General features: G+C 43.5%; 1 protein-coding gene and 1 pseudogene across 3 annotated transcripts in view; one reads left to right on the top strand and one right to left on the bottom strand.

Moving 5' to 3' along the window:
• Window positions 1-5371, bottom strand: part of RRP15 (ribosomal RNA processing 15 homolog) — a 31512-nt gene extending 26141 nt beyond the window's left edge. For both annotated transcript variants that reach the window (XM_080942400.1, XM_080942401.1), the window contains exon 1: window positions 5221-5371. In XM_080942400.1, coding sequence (XP_080798526.1) covers window positions 5221-5365 — 145 coding nt within the window. In that variant the 5' untranslated portion in view covers window positions 5366-5371. The remainder of the gene's footprint in view (window positions 1-5220) is intronic.
• On the top strand, window positions 1324-1817 carry LOC308435095 (large ribosomal subunit protein uL23-like; annotated as a pseudogene). Its single transcript has one exon. The product of its transcript is annotated as a large ribosomal subunit protein uL23-like (transcript).
• Window positions 5372-18503: the final 13132 nt, after the last annotated feature.

Below are 18503 nucleotides of genomic sequence, written 5' to 3'. Positions count from 1 at the left end.
AACAGGAAGAACTGACAACTGGGACAACAAAAGTCAGAAAGCATTGGTTCGGCAATGAAGAGAACAAAAGAGAGAGTGTATGCAGCAGGAAAAAATGGGAGAGTGTATACAGCAGGAGATAACATGGGAGAGAGTGTATACAGCAGGAAAACATTGGAAAGAGTGTATACAGCAGGAGATAACATGGGAGAGAGTATATACAGCAGGAGATAACATGGGAGAAAGTGTACACAGCAGGAGGTAAGATGGGAGAGAGTGTATACAGAAGGAGACAACATGGGAGAGAGTGTACACAGCAGGAGATAACATGGGAGAGAGTGTATACAGCAAGAGAAAGCTACACCAGCTACACATTTGGTACAGAATAACAGCTAAAAAAATCCTTTCTCAATCTTAGACACCACATACTGACAGAGCAAATAATCCCACCACTACTTGGGTAAATAGATTATACAGAAGCTTTTTAAATGAAGAAGTATAAACAGCCAAAAATACATTTAAAAATGCTTACTATCTTTAGCCATGAAGAAAACACAAATAAAAACTATAGTAATATTCCATTTCCCTCCAGGCAGAATATCATCAAGGCAAAAGAAACCACACATGCTGACACTGGAGGGTCAGAGGTGGGAGAAGATGGAAGGGAACAGAGGAGGACCTTCCATTGAAGGCCATTGTCAGACACACAGTAAGTCTGGGCTCATGATCTCACCTTTAAAACAAAACAAAATAAAACAAAAACCCACAATCGGTAAAAATATACATTGGTAGCACCTATAAAAAATTAGTTTGAGGGTTCTTCAAAAAGTTAAAATTTTTGCCTTTAACATTTTGAAATCCATGAACCATAAAAAGATAGTACATGATAAAGTTACACAAATGACTAGTTTCCTACTACTAGAAATATCACATACTAAATAAAAATAGATACTATAATAACAAAAATTAAAAACTGAACCATGATTCAGTACCCCAAAGAATCATAGCAAGAGACACCTACACACCCATGTTTACCACAGTGCTACTCAGGAAAGACCTGGTATCAGCCCAGGCATCTATCAATGAAAGAATAGAGATTTTTCCAATGTACCTAATGACTAAAAGTCTACTGAGCATTACACACGCATCAAATTCTAAACTAAATTCTGATACTGCTGCTATCAAAATCAGTAATCCCTCAGTCCCAGAGATCAAGGAGTTTGCACAACAGGCAATATTTAATAAAACCAAGATTTTTCATTCTTGTATAAGAGGTCAAAAGAAATCAAAACCAGAACATGAAAAGTACAGCTCAAGACCCATCAATCAGCCCTTTTCGCCAAGATGGTGCTGAAAGCAAAGAATGAAGCTCCTGCTCCTCCCAAAGCCGAAGCCAGAGCTAAGAAGGCAGTGCTGAAAGGCGTCCACAGTCACAAAAAGATCCGAACGTCACCCACTTTCTGGCCCAAGACCCTGAGGCTCCGGATGCAGCCAATATATACTCGAAAGAGTGCACCCAGGAGAAACAAGCTGGATCACTATGCTATCATCAAATTCCCACTGACCACTGAGTCAGCCATGAAGAAAATAGAGGACAACACACTTGTGTTCATTGTGGATGTCAAGGCCAACAAGCACCAGATCAGACAGGCCGTGAAGAAATTATGACACTGATAAGGCCTGCTGGAGAGAAGAAGGCGTATGTTCGCATGGCTCCTGATTATGATGCTCTAGATGCTGCCAACAAGATTGAGGTCCTCTACACTAAGTCCAGATGGCTAATTCTAAATAGACACTCTTCTTTACCAAAACAAACAAACAAACAAAAAGACCTGTAAGACAAACACATGCTTTTTGTGAGACAACTGTCATTCTATTTAAGGACACTGCTTGAAGTCTCAGAGAGGCCTTCCTGTCATCATTGTGATGCCCAGATGACGATCAACCATGTCTCTGAAGCAGTTTCCTGAGAGATGGATGGGCCAGTACAACTTAACCATAAGCCTGTAACATGTGCATCACTTCTCATGTCCCTGACATAGAGCTTTTCAGTTCTTATAATCTGAAAACTTAGCAATAGTTCTATAATCCATGGGTCACCTTCCTAGAAAGAGTATGTATTCACAAGAGGAAAACAAACATTTCTTAGGTTAAATATTGAATTCTGAGTAACACCAAAGAATGTGCATAACCAACAATCCTTTACTACCCAATTTACAAAATGAAAGATCTTTCAAAATTTGTTATCACTGCCACAGAGACAGCAGAAATGCTGGGAAATGGGAGGAAGCACTGAACTCAGTGGGAGAGCTCTTACCAGGCATCCATGTGGTCTGATACCAAGCACCACATACAGAAAAAACACAGAAAAGCTGGTTTTGGCTCTTTTTGTTTGTTTGTTTTTGTTTGGGGGGAGGGAGTAAGCACATTTGGTGCTCTTCAGAGGACCTGAGTTCAGTTCCCAGCACTTGTGTCAGGAAGCTCATAACCATCACTACCATCTCTAAGTCCAACTCCAGGGGATAAAGTACCGGGCACAAGCACACATGCAGGGACACATGCATGTAAACAGAACTATTAAAAAGAGTCAGCTAGACAGCTCAGCATGTCAATGCACTGGCCACAAACCAAGTGAGGACCGGAGTTCAGTCCACCTCAGCACATATGTAGAGCTCCTACTCCTATAGGCTGTTCTCCAGCCTTCATGAAGCATGCATTGTTGTAGCATGTCTGCCCCGCAAATAAATAAACAATGCAATTTAAAACGTTTACAGAGACTAATATTAGAGATACAACTCTATTAAATGTGGTTCTAGAGTAAGTTTAAAAAAGAAAAGATGCAACAACAACAACAACAAAAAAGACTTAGTAAATGGAGCTTGAAAAGCCCATATCTGTGTCAAAAAGAACAACTGCTAAGCCCTAGTCACTTAGTAACTAACAAGACACGATCCTGTGATCATCACAGAAGCTGCAGACAGGCTGTTACCAGTTCACAAGAGGATACAGTTGAATCCTAACTGTGGATTCTCTATTTGCAAGTTCACATACATGGCATCCTTTTGAACAATAGAAATACTTCTGCATGTGCCCTCACCCAGACACACTGCATCCTGAGCACTTCTTCCATTCACTTCATCCTCCTTATAACTGTAACTCTAAGTCAGCCTAGAGGGTCACTGTAACATAACGGAGCAGACACACTGCATCCTGACCACTTCTGTTCACTTCATCCTCCTTATAACTGTAACTCTAAGTCAGCCTAGAGGGTTACTGTAACCTAACAGCACAAACATTCTTTGGATAATCAGCTTTCCTATTATTCAGAAGCCTCATGGACACATGAGCCATAACCTAAGAAAACTTTAGAAACCTAATCAGTAGTTATGCCGAAAAGAACATTTCCACTCCAAATTACCTATTTCTAAGTAAAGAAATCCAGTTTCTACCAAATCTGAAAGCTGTATTGTTTTCCTTAAAATGTAACAGTGTTTCCTTTTCTTAGTAACGCTTACAATTATCCAATTCAAACTGTACTATAACAAAATAAAATGGCTGAGAAGGTAATGGCACCTGCTGCCAAACTCCTGTAAGTTCTCAGACCTCTGCATTAGGCACACACCAAATAAACAAATGCAGTAAGAACAACATCAGGACCAGAGGCTCTAATTCCTGCCCAACAGCTTGCTTTTCTTAACACCTCTGGTGAGAGTTGAGGCCTTCAATTACCATTTAAAAGCTTAGTCAGCTGCTTCTTGAAGTCCAAGTTCACTCGTTCCTTTACTTATGGACCCGAGTGACAGGTGTTGATGTAGGAACTGAGGTACAAGTGTCTGCACACTTATGAAACTTTCAAACAGTTTCAGCTCCAGGGGCTTAAAGACCTCCACATCTACCGGCTCACATTCACTTCCCTCTCACACGTGCCGCACACAACATCCAACTTAAAAATAATAGTAATAATAATAATACTATAATTAAATAATAAAAAAATAATTTTTAAAAATCGAATCTAAAGAAAGCAGGGCATCAAGCCACAAAGTGAGAGTGACAGGAAAGTATACACTGGAAAAATCTCTTCAACAAGTACTGGACCAGAGACTGAAGTCAATAAAAAAGTAGGTGACATGAACTCATTTCAAGAATACTGTAGGCAGAAGGCAGAGAGCTCCAGCATGAGGGCATGTTCCATGTGTCAAGCAACCAACATGAATAAAAAATGCTAATTATCAAATGGCAGAGCAGCAAATGACAAGACCTACCACGCAAGTTAAAAATTCTGAATGTTACCCGTGATCTAGTGGCTTCACATAGTAACTGAAGACACTAGTTCATGACTAACTGACAGGATCACCTGAAAAGTATCAGCTACACATGAATAGTAACTGGAGTGTAGGAAGCAAATGCCTCCCCTTCCTTCTAAACAAAGAAGCTAGTGCCAAGAAGTATGTTTAAAAGCAGCAGCAAGGGCAGACACACAATGGTGACAGCTCCCAAGGTACACACCTTCCTTTCATTCTGAAACTGTTATCAAATGCTACTTCTGTGTCTCTCCTTTACCACTTACACTTTTTAAACTATCTTGTCTCTAACTCCCAAAGGCTCACTCCCCCCCACCCCCACTGCACAGTAATAGTATTTCTTCTCTAGTGGCCTTTTGCTGGTCTCTTCCTGAGCCTATTCCACCTATTTCTATTGCGACCCTTTTCCTTTCACTCTTTGCTTGGGGGGGGGGGGTCCAAAGCTCGCGTACATTGCTCTTACAACTTTTTCTATTATCTCCTAAATGCTTACAAGTTGACTAAAGAGCCAAATCCTCCCATTTAAAGTTGTGGACATTTTTGCAGATTCTCAATACCAGCTTTGATTCTTCTCTGTCAGAACACTTAGCCTATGCTTTGATCTGAGAAAATTAACCGTGCTTTTACTCCACCTCCGAGTAGGTTCGGGACCTGGGGATATCACCTGCCCATCTTTTGCTCTGCTCTTAATTTGTGTACTGCCTGTCATTATTTCTATCTTTACTGAAAAGCTTCTGATTGGCACCGGCACTTTCGCCCATCTTAGTAACAGCTGAACTAAGTAGAAACACAAAATCAAACATGACAGCGAGGCGCCTCTGAACGGCAGGTCTCCTCGCCGAACCTCACTAGCCCCACGAAATCAACGCAAGGAAACGCAGCCTTGCTTTGGGAAGCTCAGCCCGACCTTAGCCGCCGAACCTCAGACCAGCCACATTACCTTCTCCGTCGGAAGAGGCTTTGAGTTCATCTTCTAGCTTCGACACTGCAGCCTTGGCTACCATCTTTATCTTTTTCTTTTTCTTCGGGGAAGACTTCAGCTTTTCCCCCGGGTTCACACGTGAGTCCTGAACGGACGCAGCCATTTTGGTTCCCCGGAAGTGCGATCTAATAATTCAGTCGGGTTGCAACAAACGGAACTTCCTCCTCTAGTTCCGGAATTACAAAGTTCCGCTTGTCCTGCCTGAAGTTCCGCCGTGGGAGCTCAGGTGCAGGAGAGAGGACTCCACCCAACCTGGATTCTCTGGCGGAGTCTGTTCCCGGCCTCACCCCTGCCCCAGCGGCGTCTTCAGGGCGGTGGCTACAAACTGCTCTTATTTCCCTCCCTAGAAGGCTGGTTCCGAGTTAGAAATCGCATCCCCGCCCACTGACTTGAGACCCTTCCTGAACAAATGGATACAACGGAACAGAAACAAAATCAGAAAGCAAAGTCTACTTTCACCTCTGTTTGTTGTTTTATTTTGTTCTTGTTGGTTTCCCCCTAAGGACCAAGCATGTTCTAATAAGTTTTCTTAAGCAAAGTGTTTTCTAAATAGAAGTTTCTGGGTTTTGGTAGATCAGAGAGGCTGCCCAGGTAAGGAGCCGGAGAAATGGGTCACGCCCTAAATCCTACCCAGCACCAAACTATAAAACAGCCTGGCAATAGATCCAAGGTGGGGTTGGGGAGCAACTGTAGGATTATCCTCCCAAATTAAACCTTTAAATCCTATCGAGTTCCTTCACTAATTGGCTAAACTCAGACTCCACCCTTCTTTCGAAATTCTGTAACTGTAAGGAATTCCCTTTGTTTTGTAAGTTGTTTTTGGATCCCCACCATATTCCAGCCCCTGCCCACTCCAAAGCCCACCAGTGTTAGTAAAGGATCGGATCAGAAATTCGTCCCAGCATCTGTCTATAGCGAACCAGTAGATTTTTCTTCTTTCTCTAATGGTTTTTAGTACAAAAATTTGTCTTTAAAAAAAGAAAAGCAGCAGAAAATGTGAGTCCTCATGTTGGTTTATTTGGGTTGGTGTCTATGCAGGAGATACATATATGCATCCTAAAAACAAAAAAACATTTAAAAATGGCATGGGAAATGCATCATTGTAGGTACAGTTTAGGACAAAATCTGATGCCAGCATAAGTCTCTGAAAAGAACAATTCCAGTGCCACATAAAGGAGTTTCCTGGGTTTTGCCTCTGCTGGGTGCCTCTCCCCTATAGCAGCACAATGCTTTAATTAGGACGCTGTGCTGGCTGCCACTGAGGCTACTTCCTGCCGTCTCATATTTAGCACTATAACAGGGCCCCAGACCTTAGCATAGTGACTTCGTGACGGAAGCACCATTCGAGCTGTAAAAACTGTAGACACCTGTGGAAACTCAACCAAAGACTTAGTCCATCAAAGTCCATATAGTTCTGAGAAAGTCTCAAAATGTACTAACCTTCCGTACTAGCTTTTGTAATTCCATTTCTGACTAACTGTTCTTGTTAACTGAAGTATACCAACTCAGAGCATGAGGTTTGTGCTTAAAGGTTCACCCCCAGAAAGGCTTGGCGGTACACTGGGATCCAAAATACTCAGAGTAGTTGCTGGCCAGCTGTTAAAGACATTTTATTGCCTTGAACTATATGGTCTGGTCTTCCCTGGTAGATACCCCCACAACAGCTTTTTTTTTTAAACAAAAACAAACAAAAATGTTTGTTTAGCATTTATTTTCATTTTTCATACAATATATTTCAGTCATATTGTCTCCCTTCTCCCAACTCCTCTGAGATCCAACCCGCCTCCCTACTAACCCAACTTCATATTCTCTTTCCCTCACCCACCACCCCCCAAAAAAACAGGGAAAGCATCAAAAAATTTCAAAACAGACAAATACTTTTTAAGATGTAGTTTCTATTTTTGTAAACCTGGATGTGTTTATGTGCACATGTGGTAGTGCCTGTGGGGGACAGAGGACAAGGTAAGATCCCCTGAGCTGAAATCCACTGCGAGTCCTCTGTCCTGGGTGCTGGGAACCCAACCAGGGTCTTCTGCAAAAGTAGTAAGTATTCTTAATCACTGGACCATCTCTCCAGTTCCCAGCCTCTCTCTTCATTTCTTTTCTACCTATTCTTTGTCAAATTCATGTGTGTATTCAGTGTGTCTTGATAATAGATATTCCCAAATCTCATACACACTACATGCTACATCATGTGCCCCTCCCATTTCTCGTCCTGTTTCTTTTTTTGTTACCTACTGAGTCCAGTTGGTGCTGCCTCTTGCTTGTGGACAATGGTGTTTTATCACAACAGAAAAGTAAGTGAGTAATATGGTGAATTCCTTGAGGTTTTGGAGACCCATTAGCCAGTAACCAGAACTCTGCTTGCATAAGCCAAGCAGTTTTATTTTTTAAAGAAAAGAGTGAAGTCCTTCTAAAGTCCATGAATTTCAAAATCCTCTTTGTAAGTCTTCTTCTGAGTCCTCTAAGTTAATTTTGTTTTCTCTCTGAAACTGGCCTCAAACTTTCTACATAGACAAAGATGGTCCTTGAACTCATGGGCTCCTGATTTTTCTGCCTCTACCCCACAAGAGGTGAGATTACAAACAGGTACCACCATACCTGACTTCTGCAGTAAGGGGAGTCCAATCCTGGTTTTTATGCATGTGAGGCAGACACAACCAACAAAGTCACATTTCTGACTAAGCTACAAGTTTGTAAACATGCTGAAATTCTTGACAAACGATAGTTTCCACCATCACGATGTTTCTTGTTTTGTTTTTAAGATTTACTTTATGTGTACATATGTTTACTTCATGTGTACATATGTTTACTTCATGTGTACATATGTTTGTATACATGAGGGCGATGTCCATGGAGCCCAGAAGATGGTGGTGGATCCTGTAGCTGGAGTTGTGGGAAGCTCTGAGATGCCCAGTGGGGTGCTGGGAACTGAGGTGAGGTCCTTTACAAGAGCAGTACTTACTTTCGACCTTAAGGCATCTCCTGGCCCCTTCATTACTCTCTTCTAGTATGACCTTCCTGCTTGTGAGACAATTAATTAATTAATTAATTAATTAAGACTTAGTCAAGGCTCCCTTTTTATTCCCAACCAGCCTGAGCCCTCCCTCCGTGCTGTCAGCCTGTTTAAAACATCCCAGTCACAGACAGGAAAGGGAGAGACAATCTCTGGCTGATGTTAAACAAAAGAGCAAGGGAAAACTGTCTCAGGATCAGGCTTTATTTCATGTGAACAAATTGTTTTTGGACTCCTGGTCTCAAGGCCTGAATTAGCGATCTGGGCACTACCATGTATCAAGAAGACACATCGTACCTTGCATAAGTTGCCCATAAATAACCCCCCTGCTAGGGGAGTTAAATAAATAAATACATCCCCCGCCTCTGCTAGGGAAGTTAATAGTCTTCTAGGCAATATTCATCGGTGATGACAAGATTCTCCCAGCTTTTCTGGAGTCAAGCTAACAAGAGCAAAGTGGGTTTGTGAATCCTGGTAGACTAACTTCTGCTTCAGCTAGAGGGAAGGACATCCCCAGCCCTGTATAAGGAACCGTGACTTTCTTTCCTTAGTGACAGGTGAACGAAATCTGTATGTCTCCAGAAGACCAGAGGTGCAGCCATGAGAAGGTCCCCAAAGCTCAGCCATTTTTTTTAAGTCTTGTGAAATGGAGAGGACACATCTTCTAAAATGGAAGCTGGTCTGACCAGTGATGAGAGCCCAGAGAAACTTTTCCTAAGCCTGCCATTCATTTATGCATTCACCCAGGAAGCATTTGCTTGAGCCCTGAATAGGCACAGGCACTGTTCTAGACACTGGGGATTCCTGGTGAGAGAAGATTATTTGCAGTTGTGATGCTCACAACTACACAAACGAGGCAATGACAACTAAGTGAACTCCCAACTGTGCCTCAAGCATCCGCCTAGCACAGTCCCTGTTGCTGACCCAGCTTAATCAACTCCTGGCCCATCTGTTTGCCCATCTGGACCTCAATCCCGCCCTTCCTTGCTCTCATTACCAATAGTCACCCAGCACCATGTTTCTGAGCCTATTGGTGGCAGAGCATCCTGTGGCTTTAGGAATATGTGAAGGGTGTAGCTATTAGTCTCTGGTAAACAGAAAACACACGGAGAGACAGGAACAAGATATATCCCCTCCAAGGACTCATCCCAGTGACCCTTCTAGCTAAGTGCCACCTGGAGTTCTCACAAGGGCTGGGATGGGGGTGCAATCATAACTAGGAAAAGAGAGAACTGAGTCTATGAAGCAAGCAGTTTCCAGAAATTTAAGGCCAGAGATGGATATTTTAATGAGGTTCATTCCTCCAGGGTTATACTGAGCTAGGAGTATCTGATTAGGGTACTATATATTATCTTCACAGATCTTTCTAAGCATGAGAAATAACAGAAAAAAATGGTATGGTCCCCAGTATGCCTTGAACTATGTCAGTTTGAGACATAGATAAAGAGAAAACACTGGACTTCCAGTGCCATTTGTTTTTAGCTGTGTTCCCTTTCAAATCTGCTAATCTAGCTACCAAGCCGCTCAAAAGCTTAGAGTAGAAAATTATTAACAGGCAAGCTAGCCTAAGTGATCTGCAAACTGTCAAGGCCACATGGGTGGTAGGCTGTCTTAGTTATTTTTCCATTGCTGCAAAGAGACACCATGACCAAGGTAACTTACAAAGGAAGGCTTTCAGTTGGGGGCTTGCAGTTTCAGAGGGGTCCATGATCATCATGGCGGGGAGATGGTGGCAGGCAGACAGGTATGGTGCTGGAGCAGTAGCGGAGAGCTCACATCTGATCCACAAGATGGAGAGACAGACAGACAGAAGACAGAGATGGGACAGAGACAGACAGACAGACACAGAGACCAGGCCAGGTGTGGGCTTTTAAAACCTCAAAGCTCGCTTTAGTGACACACCTCCTAATTCTCCTTAACTAGTCTGTCAACTAGGAACCAGACATTCAGATAGAGCCTGTGGGAGGTCATTCGTCTTCGAACCTCCACTTAGGCTTTAAAGTACGCTGGAAGTGAAACCTAGATGTAACCCCCCTTACACTGTCTTGTTAAGAAAAACCCAAGTGGCAGTGGGAAAGAGAAGGCTACTGTGTAATCTCCTGACCGGCCAGCCAGAGGAGGGGACCTGACATCATCCCCTTCTGATCAGCCAGCCAATGAGGAGAGCGATAAGGGTCTGACATCAGGGTGTAAATTGTTCTTTGCGCCCAACAGCTTGCTGGCCATGCTGAGCTGGCACTCAGCTTTGAAAAATTGTAAAATAAATTGCCTCACGTTTGCAACTCTGAACCTCCTGTGCTTTTATTTCTATATGTGCACACCTGGACTTGTGTGTGCCTGTGTGTGTGCCTGTATCTGTATGTGCGTGCGTGCGTGCGTGCGTGTGTGTGTGTGTGTGTGTGTGTGTGTGTGTGTGTGTGTGTGTGTGTTGGGGTGGGGCGGGACTGGAGTAGTGTTACTTTAAAGAAACCTTCGTGTCCTTGCTTTTTCAACTCAATGCCAGATCTCCTGAGCTTGCCACAGCACAGGGTTCACTGTTAGCTAATTTTCTTAAGATAGTGCTGTAGGCTGGCATATAAAGGAAAGAAGTGTATTTGTTTGGTTTAGAGCTCTGTCTTTGTCCTTTGAGGGACCATTTGCTGATAGGGTCCCAATGTGCCAAGGTGGTACAGCGATCTCTTCCAAAGCAAGCAAGACACAAGATACACATGCCTTTTGGTCCCTTGTAGGGTTATGGTGGGGTCTTGCGTCTGCTCTGCCACAGGGCACAGACCGTTCAGGGAGGCGGGACAGCGTTTATCCCATGCCATTGCCCCTGCCTGTCTGGCTGTAGGGAAGCCCCCCCCCAGAACTCCTCCCCGACAACACTCAGGGGTGGGGAAGCACAGTTTGAGGTGAGGGACAGCCAGAACTGGTTCGGAGGTTCCCAGGCTCTCAGGTATCCAGGCACCACTGAAAGCTGTAGAAGGGCTGAGAATGGAGTGCAGCCCCCAAACCCTGGGCTGGATCTGCACCCCCCACCCAGCCAAGAGGGAAAAGAGGGGAGCTCTGGCTGGTCTCACAGGGAGAGTCCTTGAGTCCTTGGCTTGACTGTGGGGAGCTTGAGCTTGGCTTGTGGCAGGCTGTGGCTGGGAGCCCAGAGAGGCCTTCTATGGGAGATTAGAAGGCAGCTCTATAGGCGAAGGCCTTCTCCATCACTCCCCAAGGCAGATCCCGAGGAAAGCAGGCAGTCCATGGTGCTAAGGCATTTATTGTTATGGCAGAAAGTAGATGAGTAAAACTATACTTCACTTCTCAGGGTAGGCCTGAGATTAAATACCTTTTTCAGGGAGGAGTGTCTGGGAAAGGAAGGTTATTGACTAAGCCCGCAGGCTTTTAGGTAACTCATTCTAAAGGCAATCTGTCTTGAGCCTACTGTAACCTTGTGTTGGGGGTTGGGGTGTGGCCCTTACATGACTGATGGCCACAAATCTATGGAGGGCTGTGGATAGTGACAGGGGCCTGGTGCCTGGGAATCAGGCAAAACACCTAAGGTCCCCTCAGGGTCACCGGGGTTTCAAGCCTTAGCTTAACGAGGAACTAGGGTGCTTTTCATGGTCTCACAGTCTCTTCTTTCCATTCTAAATTTTATTTATTGTTTTGGGCACCAGGCTCAATCACAGGATCAATCCGCTCTGATCTTAGTTGCCTCTCAAAGACCCAGCCTCTACATCGAATCTCTTACATTTCTATTCTCCAAGTTCTCACAACAGGGATTCAGTCTCAGTCTGAATTTTAGAAGGAACGAAACCACATTCTGACAATGGTGACCATCCCAAGGGTCTTAGTAGCTACTAAGGTTGACTTCTGTCTGATTCAGAGGCCATTCTAAACAGCTATTTGGCCAAGAAGGTACTTTTCAACATGAGGAATATTAAGTGAATCTCTTGGGATGGAAGCTCATATTTAGACAGCCTGTCCATAACACTCCTCTTACCCTTGGAACATCTACTGAGCATCACTCACAGAAAAAAACAACAAGAGAGAATTGATACATTTTTTTTTTTTGTAGAAGGATTCAGTAATGGCCCAATTACATTCTCTACTAGAGGGTCTCTCTAATTAGTGGTTGCAGCTTGCAGGGAATCTCTGACCTTTTGTTCCTGCTTCTACTAATGGAAAAGGCCTTGTGCCATGTGAGGGTGGGCATAATGAGGTTGGGCTGAAAGCCGCTAAATAATGTCATAAATACATCCTGACAATTGTTGACTTTTCCATGCAGCAACCGTAAGATGATTCTGTTGACTTCAGCAGATGCTCCAGGTGGGGCAGACTCCACAGAACATTCTCCTGTTAATACATGATTTATCCCCTGGTATTTCTTTTCCATGAGAGACAAGTAGAGTGATGGCCGGCTGCTCAGGCTTCATTCCAACAAACTGCACACAGAGAGAAAGTCTACTGTGGACAGAAACACAAATAGTGCCCCTTAGACCACAGGGAGTCCAAGGTCAATCTTAATAAAAAAAAATTCAGAGGCAGAAATCACCCTTTATTAGTAGTAAGTAAAGGGGGTTTCAGAATCTGGGGTAAGAGTATAATCTGAAGAACTCAGTAGTTGATGACCATCAGGACCCAAGTTCAAGGCCCAGGGAAGAACCAACAGAAGAGGCGGTCAGAGGAAAAAGCAATCAGATCTGAAATCAGCAGCCTCTCTCCAGGGCCTTGGCTCAGACTTATACAACCCTTCCAGCCAACCTCATAGTCTCCAGCAGACTGATGACCTCGGCTGTTTCTTGTGTGCACACAGCTTTAGAAATGTGTGCAAAGTACAGTACTACCTCATATGTCACCCTTCAGAGCCTTACACGACTCCCAGGACTCTGCAGGTGTTGCCCAGAAGTGCAGGAGCAAGGCATATTTTAGATTGTCACACTACAAGGAGAAAGTGCTGTTGTATGTAATACACATGCCATGGAACATGCTACAAGGTACCGGACATACCCTACAATGAAGGACTGTGTCTATGTCTCATCTTCCACAGAAATGCTACTAAGCCTGAGACATGCTGGAGCCTGTCCCTTGCATGCCTTTTGACTGTTTCCTAGATTGCTCTCCCATGATGCACCCTTCAGGCGTGCCTGCATTTAATTTCACAGGTTTCAACCTTTTCTTTGCTAATTGTCCTCTGTGCAGGGTACCTTCTAAGAATGATACATTCTTGCCCCAACTCTCCCCATTCATCATCAAAATGTCAGCATCCTTGGGGAAACCTTTCCTAATGTCCACCCAACTTCTTATGTACTTATAGGCACTTTTAAGATGGTTCGAAATCCTGGGTAGGAGTGTTGAATCTTCAGTTTGGCATCTACCCCGTGAGAGGACAGTATGGTAGATCCCACTTCTAGGGAATATATAGTTCAAGTGCAAATATCTAAATGATGTTTTCTTTCTCGGTGCAATCTCCACTTTACTAGCTGGTGTTTTTTTTCTTTGTTATTATTAATTTCATGTTTACATTTCTCAGCTTGGTCATTTGTTATTTTCCTCACTTCACAGGTTTTGTCCCTTTGTGTGCTCTTGAAGCATTTTTAGGTTCCTTTAATCGCCTGTTTTGAATTCTTAGCTCACACCTCTCCATTTTCCAGGGCCAGTTACAGGTAACTTATTTAATTCACTTGGCCCTATATTGTTTTCTGATTCTCCTTGGTCCTGTGGTCAGGTATTTGAGGAGGTAGAGTCAAGTCTTTCACAGTTTAGCTCTGCTGCTTTGTTGAGGATTGGTTCCAATACTTTGAATTAATCCAGCCCCTCAAATTAGGAATCTGCATGTCCAAGCACTGAAGGTCCTTGTCCCCAGTTGGATTTTGAATGATCAATAAAAAGAGTCAACAGCCAGTGGTTGGTCAGGTAGACTGAGGAGGGACTTTTTTTTTTTTTTTTTTTTTTTTTTCCCAGTGTTTTTATCATGGCAACAAAAAGCTAGGAACTGGAAGGAAGGAGAGGAGAATCGTCACGATTCGGAGGGAGGCAGGTAAGATTTTGAGCTACAGAAGGAAAGTCATCCAAATTGTAGGTGAGAAGGAACTCTGCCCCCAGAAGCAAAGACTAGGGAGCTGTCCAGAAGGAGCCAGGGCAACAGAGATAAAATATAGAATTAGAAGGCCAGGATTACATGAGGGAAACGTGTGATAACTGTTGGGGAAAGATTAGAATTGCCTAGCCTTTGAGCTAGTCGAGGCATTTAAAATCAACTGCTGGGCACATGTGTGCGTGTGTGTGTCTTTTGTTTGAGAATCCAGAGGGGTCTGTCGGGGAGCCAAAATGGCGTCGCTAAACCTGATTCTACAATGCTTAGTTTTTATTAACTCCGCACAAACTAGAGACACCTGGGAAAAGGGGTTTTCTACTGCAGAATCGTTGCTCAGATTCTTCCGTCTCCAGTGCGCATGTCTATGGTTGCTCAGATTCTCCCGTCTCCAGTGCGCATGTCTGTAGGGATGTTTTTCTGATTAAGGATTGATGTAGAAGAACACAAAGCCACACGATGCTCACCAACTGTGGCCAGTGCCACCCCTGAGCAGGTGGTCCTGGGTCCTATAAGATAGCAAGCTAAGCAAGCCATGATCAGTGATCCAGTCAGCCTTGCTCCTCCATGGCCTTGGCATCATTTCCTATTATGAGTTCCTGCCTACATTTCCAGTCTTGGCTTTGCTTTATGGACTGTCAAGTGTAAGATGAAGCAAACCTTTTTCCCCCCAAACTAATTTAATCAGTCTTTCATCACAGCAACAAAAAGCAAACTAGCACAGAAGTTAGTAGCACAGAGGGAGGTGTAGCAGAGAGAGCTGACCATGTGGCTTATGCCCTGGACTCTTGTCGAAGGAGGGTGGAAGGTTTTGTAACTTTGAGCTGGAAAAGCTATTTATACTCAGAGTTTAATGGACTGCCATGGGGGTTTGGAGGATGGGGATGCTGGGAGAGGCGGGCCTGGAGTGATGGTTAGTTTTAATGTGAAATTGCTACAGATTAGAACACATGAATAGGGAGCCTCAACTGAAAGATTGTTCTGATTGCCTACATTGATTTGGGAAAACCCACCTTACGTGTGCACTTCACCTTTTGGTAGCAGCTCCTAGGGCATGGTGGAAGGAAGATTGTTTGCCTGTTGCTTGCTTGGCCTTATTGGACTGATCAGGGTTCCCTTTTGCTGCTGAGTTGTTTCTCCTGCTGTAGATGTAACTGTTGCTGTTACTGTTTATATTGTTGTTGGTGGTGGTTGTGGTAGTGATGGTAGTAGTTGTGATGGTGATGGTCATGATGATGTTCATGGTGATGATGATGATTCCCTCACTGATGTGGGAACCAGCATTTTCAGGATTTCAGTGCCAGACTGGGACTGTTGAGGCACACAACCTTATTGACTGGTCAAATCTTCTGTTTGGATCTCTCTGGTGTGACACAGCCATTGTGAGACTGTTCTGACCACAGACACACTCAGCATCAAGGACAAAGCAACAAAGAGGTTGTCTTGATCTGTTAACTGATGTTGGAAGATTCAATCCACTGTGGGCAGCACCATTCCCTGTGCTTTGGTCCTAGACTTTATGAGAGTGGAGAAAGTGAGCTTAGTGGTAGACATGTCTAGATTCATTCATTTTTTTTCTGAATACCTGTTGATGTTCCTGCCCCAGTTTCCCTGCAATGATGGTCCATCACCCTGAATTGTGAACCAAATAAACCCTCTGCTTCAAAGTTACCTTGGTCAATGTATTTTATCACATCAAGAGGAAACAAAACTGTGACACTGGACAGTAAATGGCTACTAAATGAGGACAAAGTTGGTCCATACTATGATTCTGGACTTGAGATACTCTGACCTCTCCACACCACTGAAGTTCTAATCAGCTAGCCAGCCTTTGTAGTCACAGATTCCTTCTGGTAATGTCCATCCACAAGATCAAGTCTACACATCATGTATATGTTTGAATCACACTATAATTTACATAACACGCTAGTGGTCCATATGGGAATGTTCTTATAGAATGATGTTTTGAATGTCTAGATTTTGAAGAAAACTTTTCTATACAGGTGTGAGAAACCTACAACTAAAATTGATTAAAACAATTATTCCTCTTACACTTTATAAATAGGGGAAAGCAGGTAAAAAGCTTCTGGCTTATAACTTATCATACTGCAATGACACTTTTACTATGTTTGGTGATCTAGTCTTTTTGACATAGTACTTGTGTCATTTTGGTCTACCCTGAACGTTACAATGATCCTCTTGTGTCCCTGTTCCAAAAGCTAGGATTTTAGCAGGTATGTACTTTCATGCCTAGCTTAAAATATATTTATTTTAATAAACAAACAAGCACTAAATAAGTTGTTTTTGAAACAGGCTCTTACTCTATAGCTCTGGCTAGCCTTGAAGTCCCTTTATAGGCAAGGCTGGCCTGGAACTCACTATGTAGATCAGGCTGGCTTGAATTCACAGAGATTTGGTCACCTCTGCCTTCTGAGTCCTAGAATGAAAAACCTGAACCACCATATCCAACAAAATATTTTTTAAAGAGAATAACATACAAGAATACTTTCACTTGCAATGGATTTCTAGGCGATGGGAATGTTCTTCTTCTGTACATTTGCTGAAGATCTGTGGCGAATGGCTGAAGTGGGGACCCACGTTCCATGTAGTACAGGTCCCTTGCAAACATTTGCATCTTCTTGGTGGGGACAAGAAATAAAAGTTGATCAGGTCAGGCACGGACTCCAGAACATCAGAATTCCAAAATGTCCTTCTTGAGGTCAAAAATGGCAGAAGGGGGATTTTTAAAATCTCTTTTAAATTAGTACCTCTCCCTAGATGCCAAAATGAAGAATGTGACAGGAGCAGAAAGGAGGCTCCAGGGCACATCGTGGTCTGGCCAGGTGGACTGACCAGCCCATCCATCCCGATGCCTTACTCTGGTGTCTTTCCAGAGTCCTTTAAAATGTCCCAAGAGTAGACATGCAATGGCACCCTTGCTCCCAGAACCACAACTGCTGTGCCCTGTCTTTTCTGTAGCTGTTCCTTACACTCTCACCTAGGAATCTATAACAAACATCTATCCCAAACTTGCCCACGATGGCCCATCTATTTCATATTTTGAATTTCTAAGAAAAGAACCAAAGCCATCAGCTCCAAGTAGCTCTAATATCCTTGGAGTTTCCTAAGGTGCCAGCCCTACAAGTCAAGCTCACTAAAAGCCAACAAAGTCTCCATCACTTCCCCAAGCACCCCATCACCCCCAGCTTCTCCATCTGCGTTGTCTTTCTTGCAGACCTCTGGTCAGTCAATCTGTAACTCACAAGCACACATGCGCTCTCACTAGGAAGTTTACGTGCACTCACTGTTAAGTAAAATGGAACGGCCAGTTCTAAATGGCAGCCTTACTACTTACTGCTCCTTCAGAAATTTGTCTGAAATTTGAAAAGATGAAGTTTGTGCCCCTTGCTGTGTAGGCTGTTGGGGTGCTTCTTTCTCTCCTTAGGGGACTGTAGCCTCCCACCTCCCTCTATTTTTCATTCTTCCAGTGTCCCTGCCTTTTCCTTGCAAATAGAGCCCTAAATCTTACTTTAGAAAAAGATCCCAGGAGGTGTGAGGGACAATCAATAATGTTAGGTACAAAACCTGATCATAAGTGTTTTTGTTCCTTTAGCCCTTTTGCTTTATCTATGTCCCTTTCTGGAGGATCTGAAGCCAGTACTTAAAAGATGAGGTTTAGATAAAGAGAGGCACAGAGGATATAAGGCACCATCACATTGTTTCACACTAGGAAACATTGTTCCTTATGATGTTTCTCTAAACAGCTCCTGTTTGGAGCTTGCTTCTTTACTTCTTGTATTATTCAGGGTTCTCTAGAGTTACAGAACTTATTGAATGTCTCTCCATATTAAGGGAATTTATTGTAACCCAACAATGGGCAGCTTTTGGGTTAGTTAGATCCTTGGATGGGAAGTCCACAAATACAGTAGTTGCTTAGTCCTATGAGGCTAGTTGTTCTGTAGAAGAAGGTTCCAACAGATGTGCTAGCGAATAAATGCAAGCAGACAAAGAAGAGCAATTTTTCCTTCTTCCAATGTCCTTAGGCAGGCCTCCAGCAGAAGGTGTGGCCCAGATTAAAGGTATCTCCATGCCTGGATCTGGGACTTGCTTTGTCCCAGGTTGACCTTGAACTCAAAGGTCAGCTTGTTTCAGTCTCCT

The sequence above is a fragment of the Micromys minutus genome (assembly GCF_963924665.1).
Source record: "Micromys minutus genome assembly, chromosome: 1".
NCBI lineage: Eukaryota > Metazoa > Chordata > Mammalia > Rodentia > Muridae > Micromys > Micromys minutus.
Note: the sequence above shows the minus strand (reverse complement) of the source record. Positions and strands in the feature narration are given on the sequence as shown.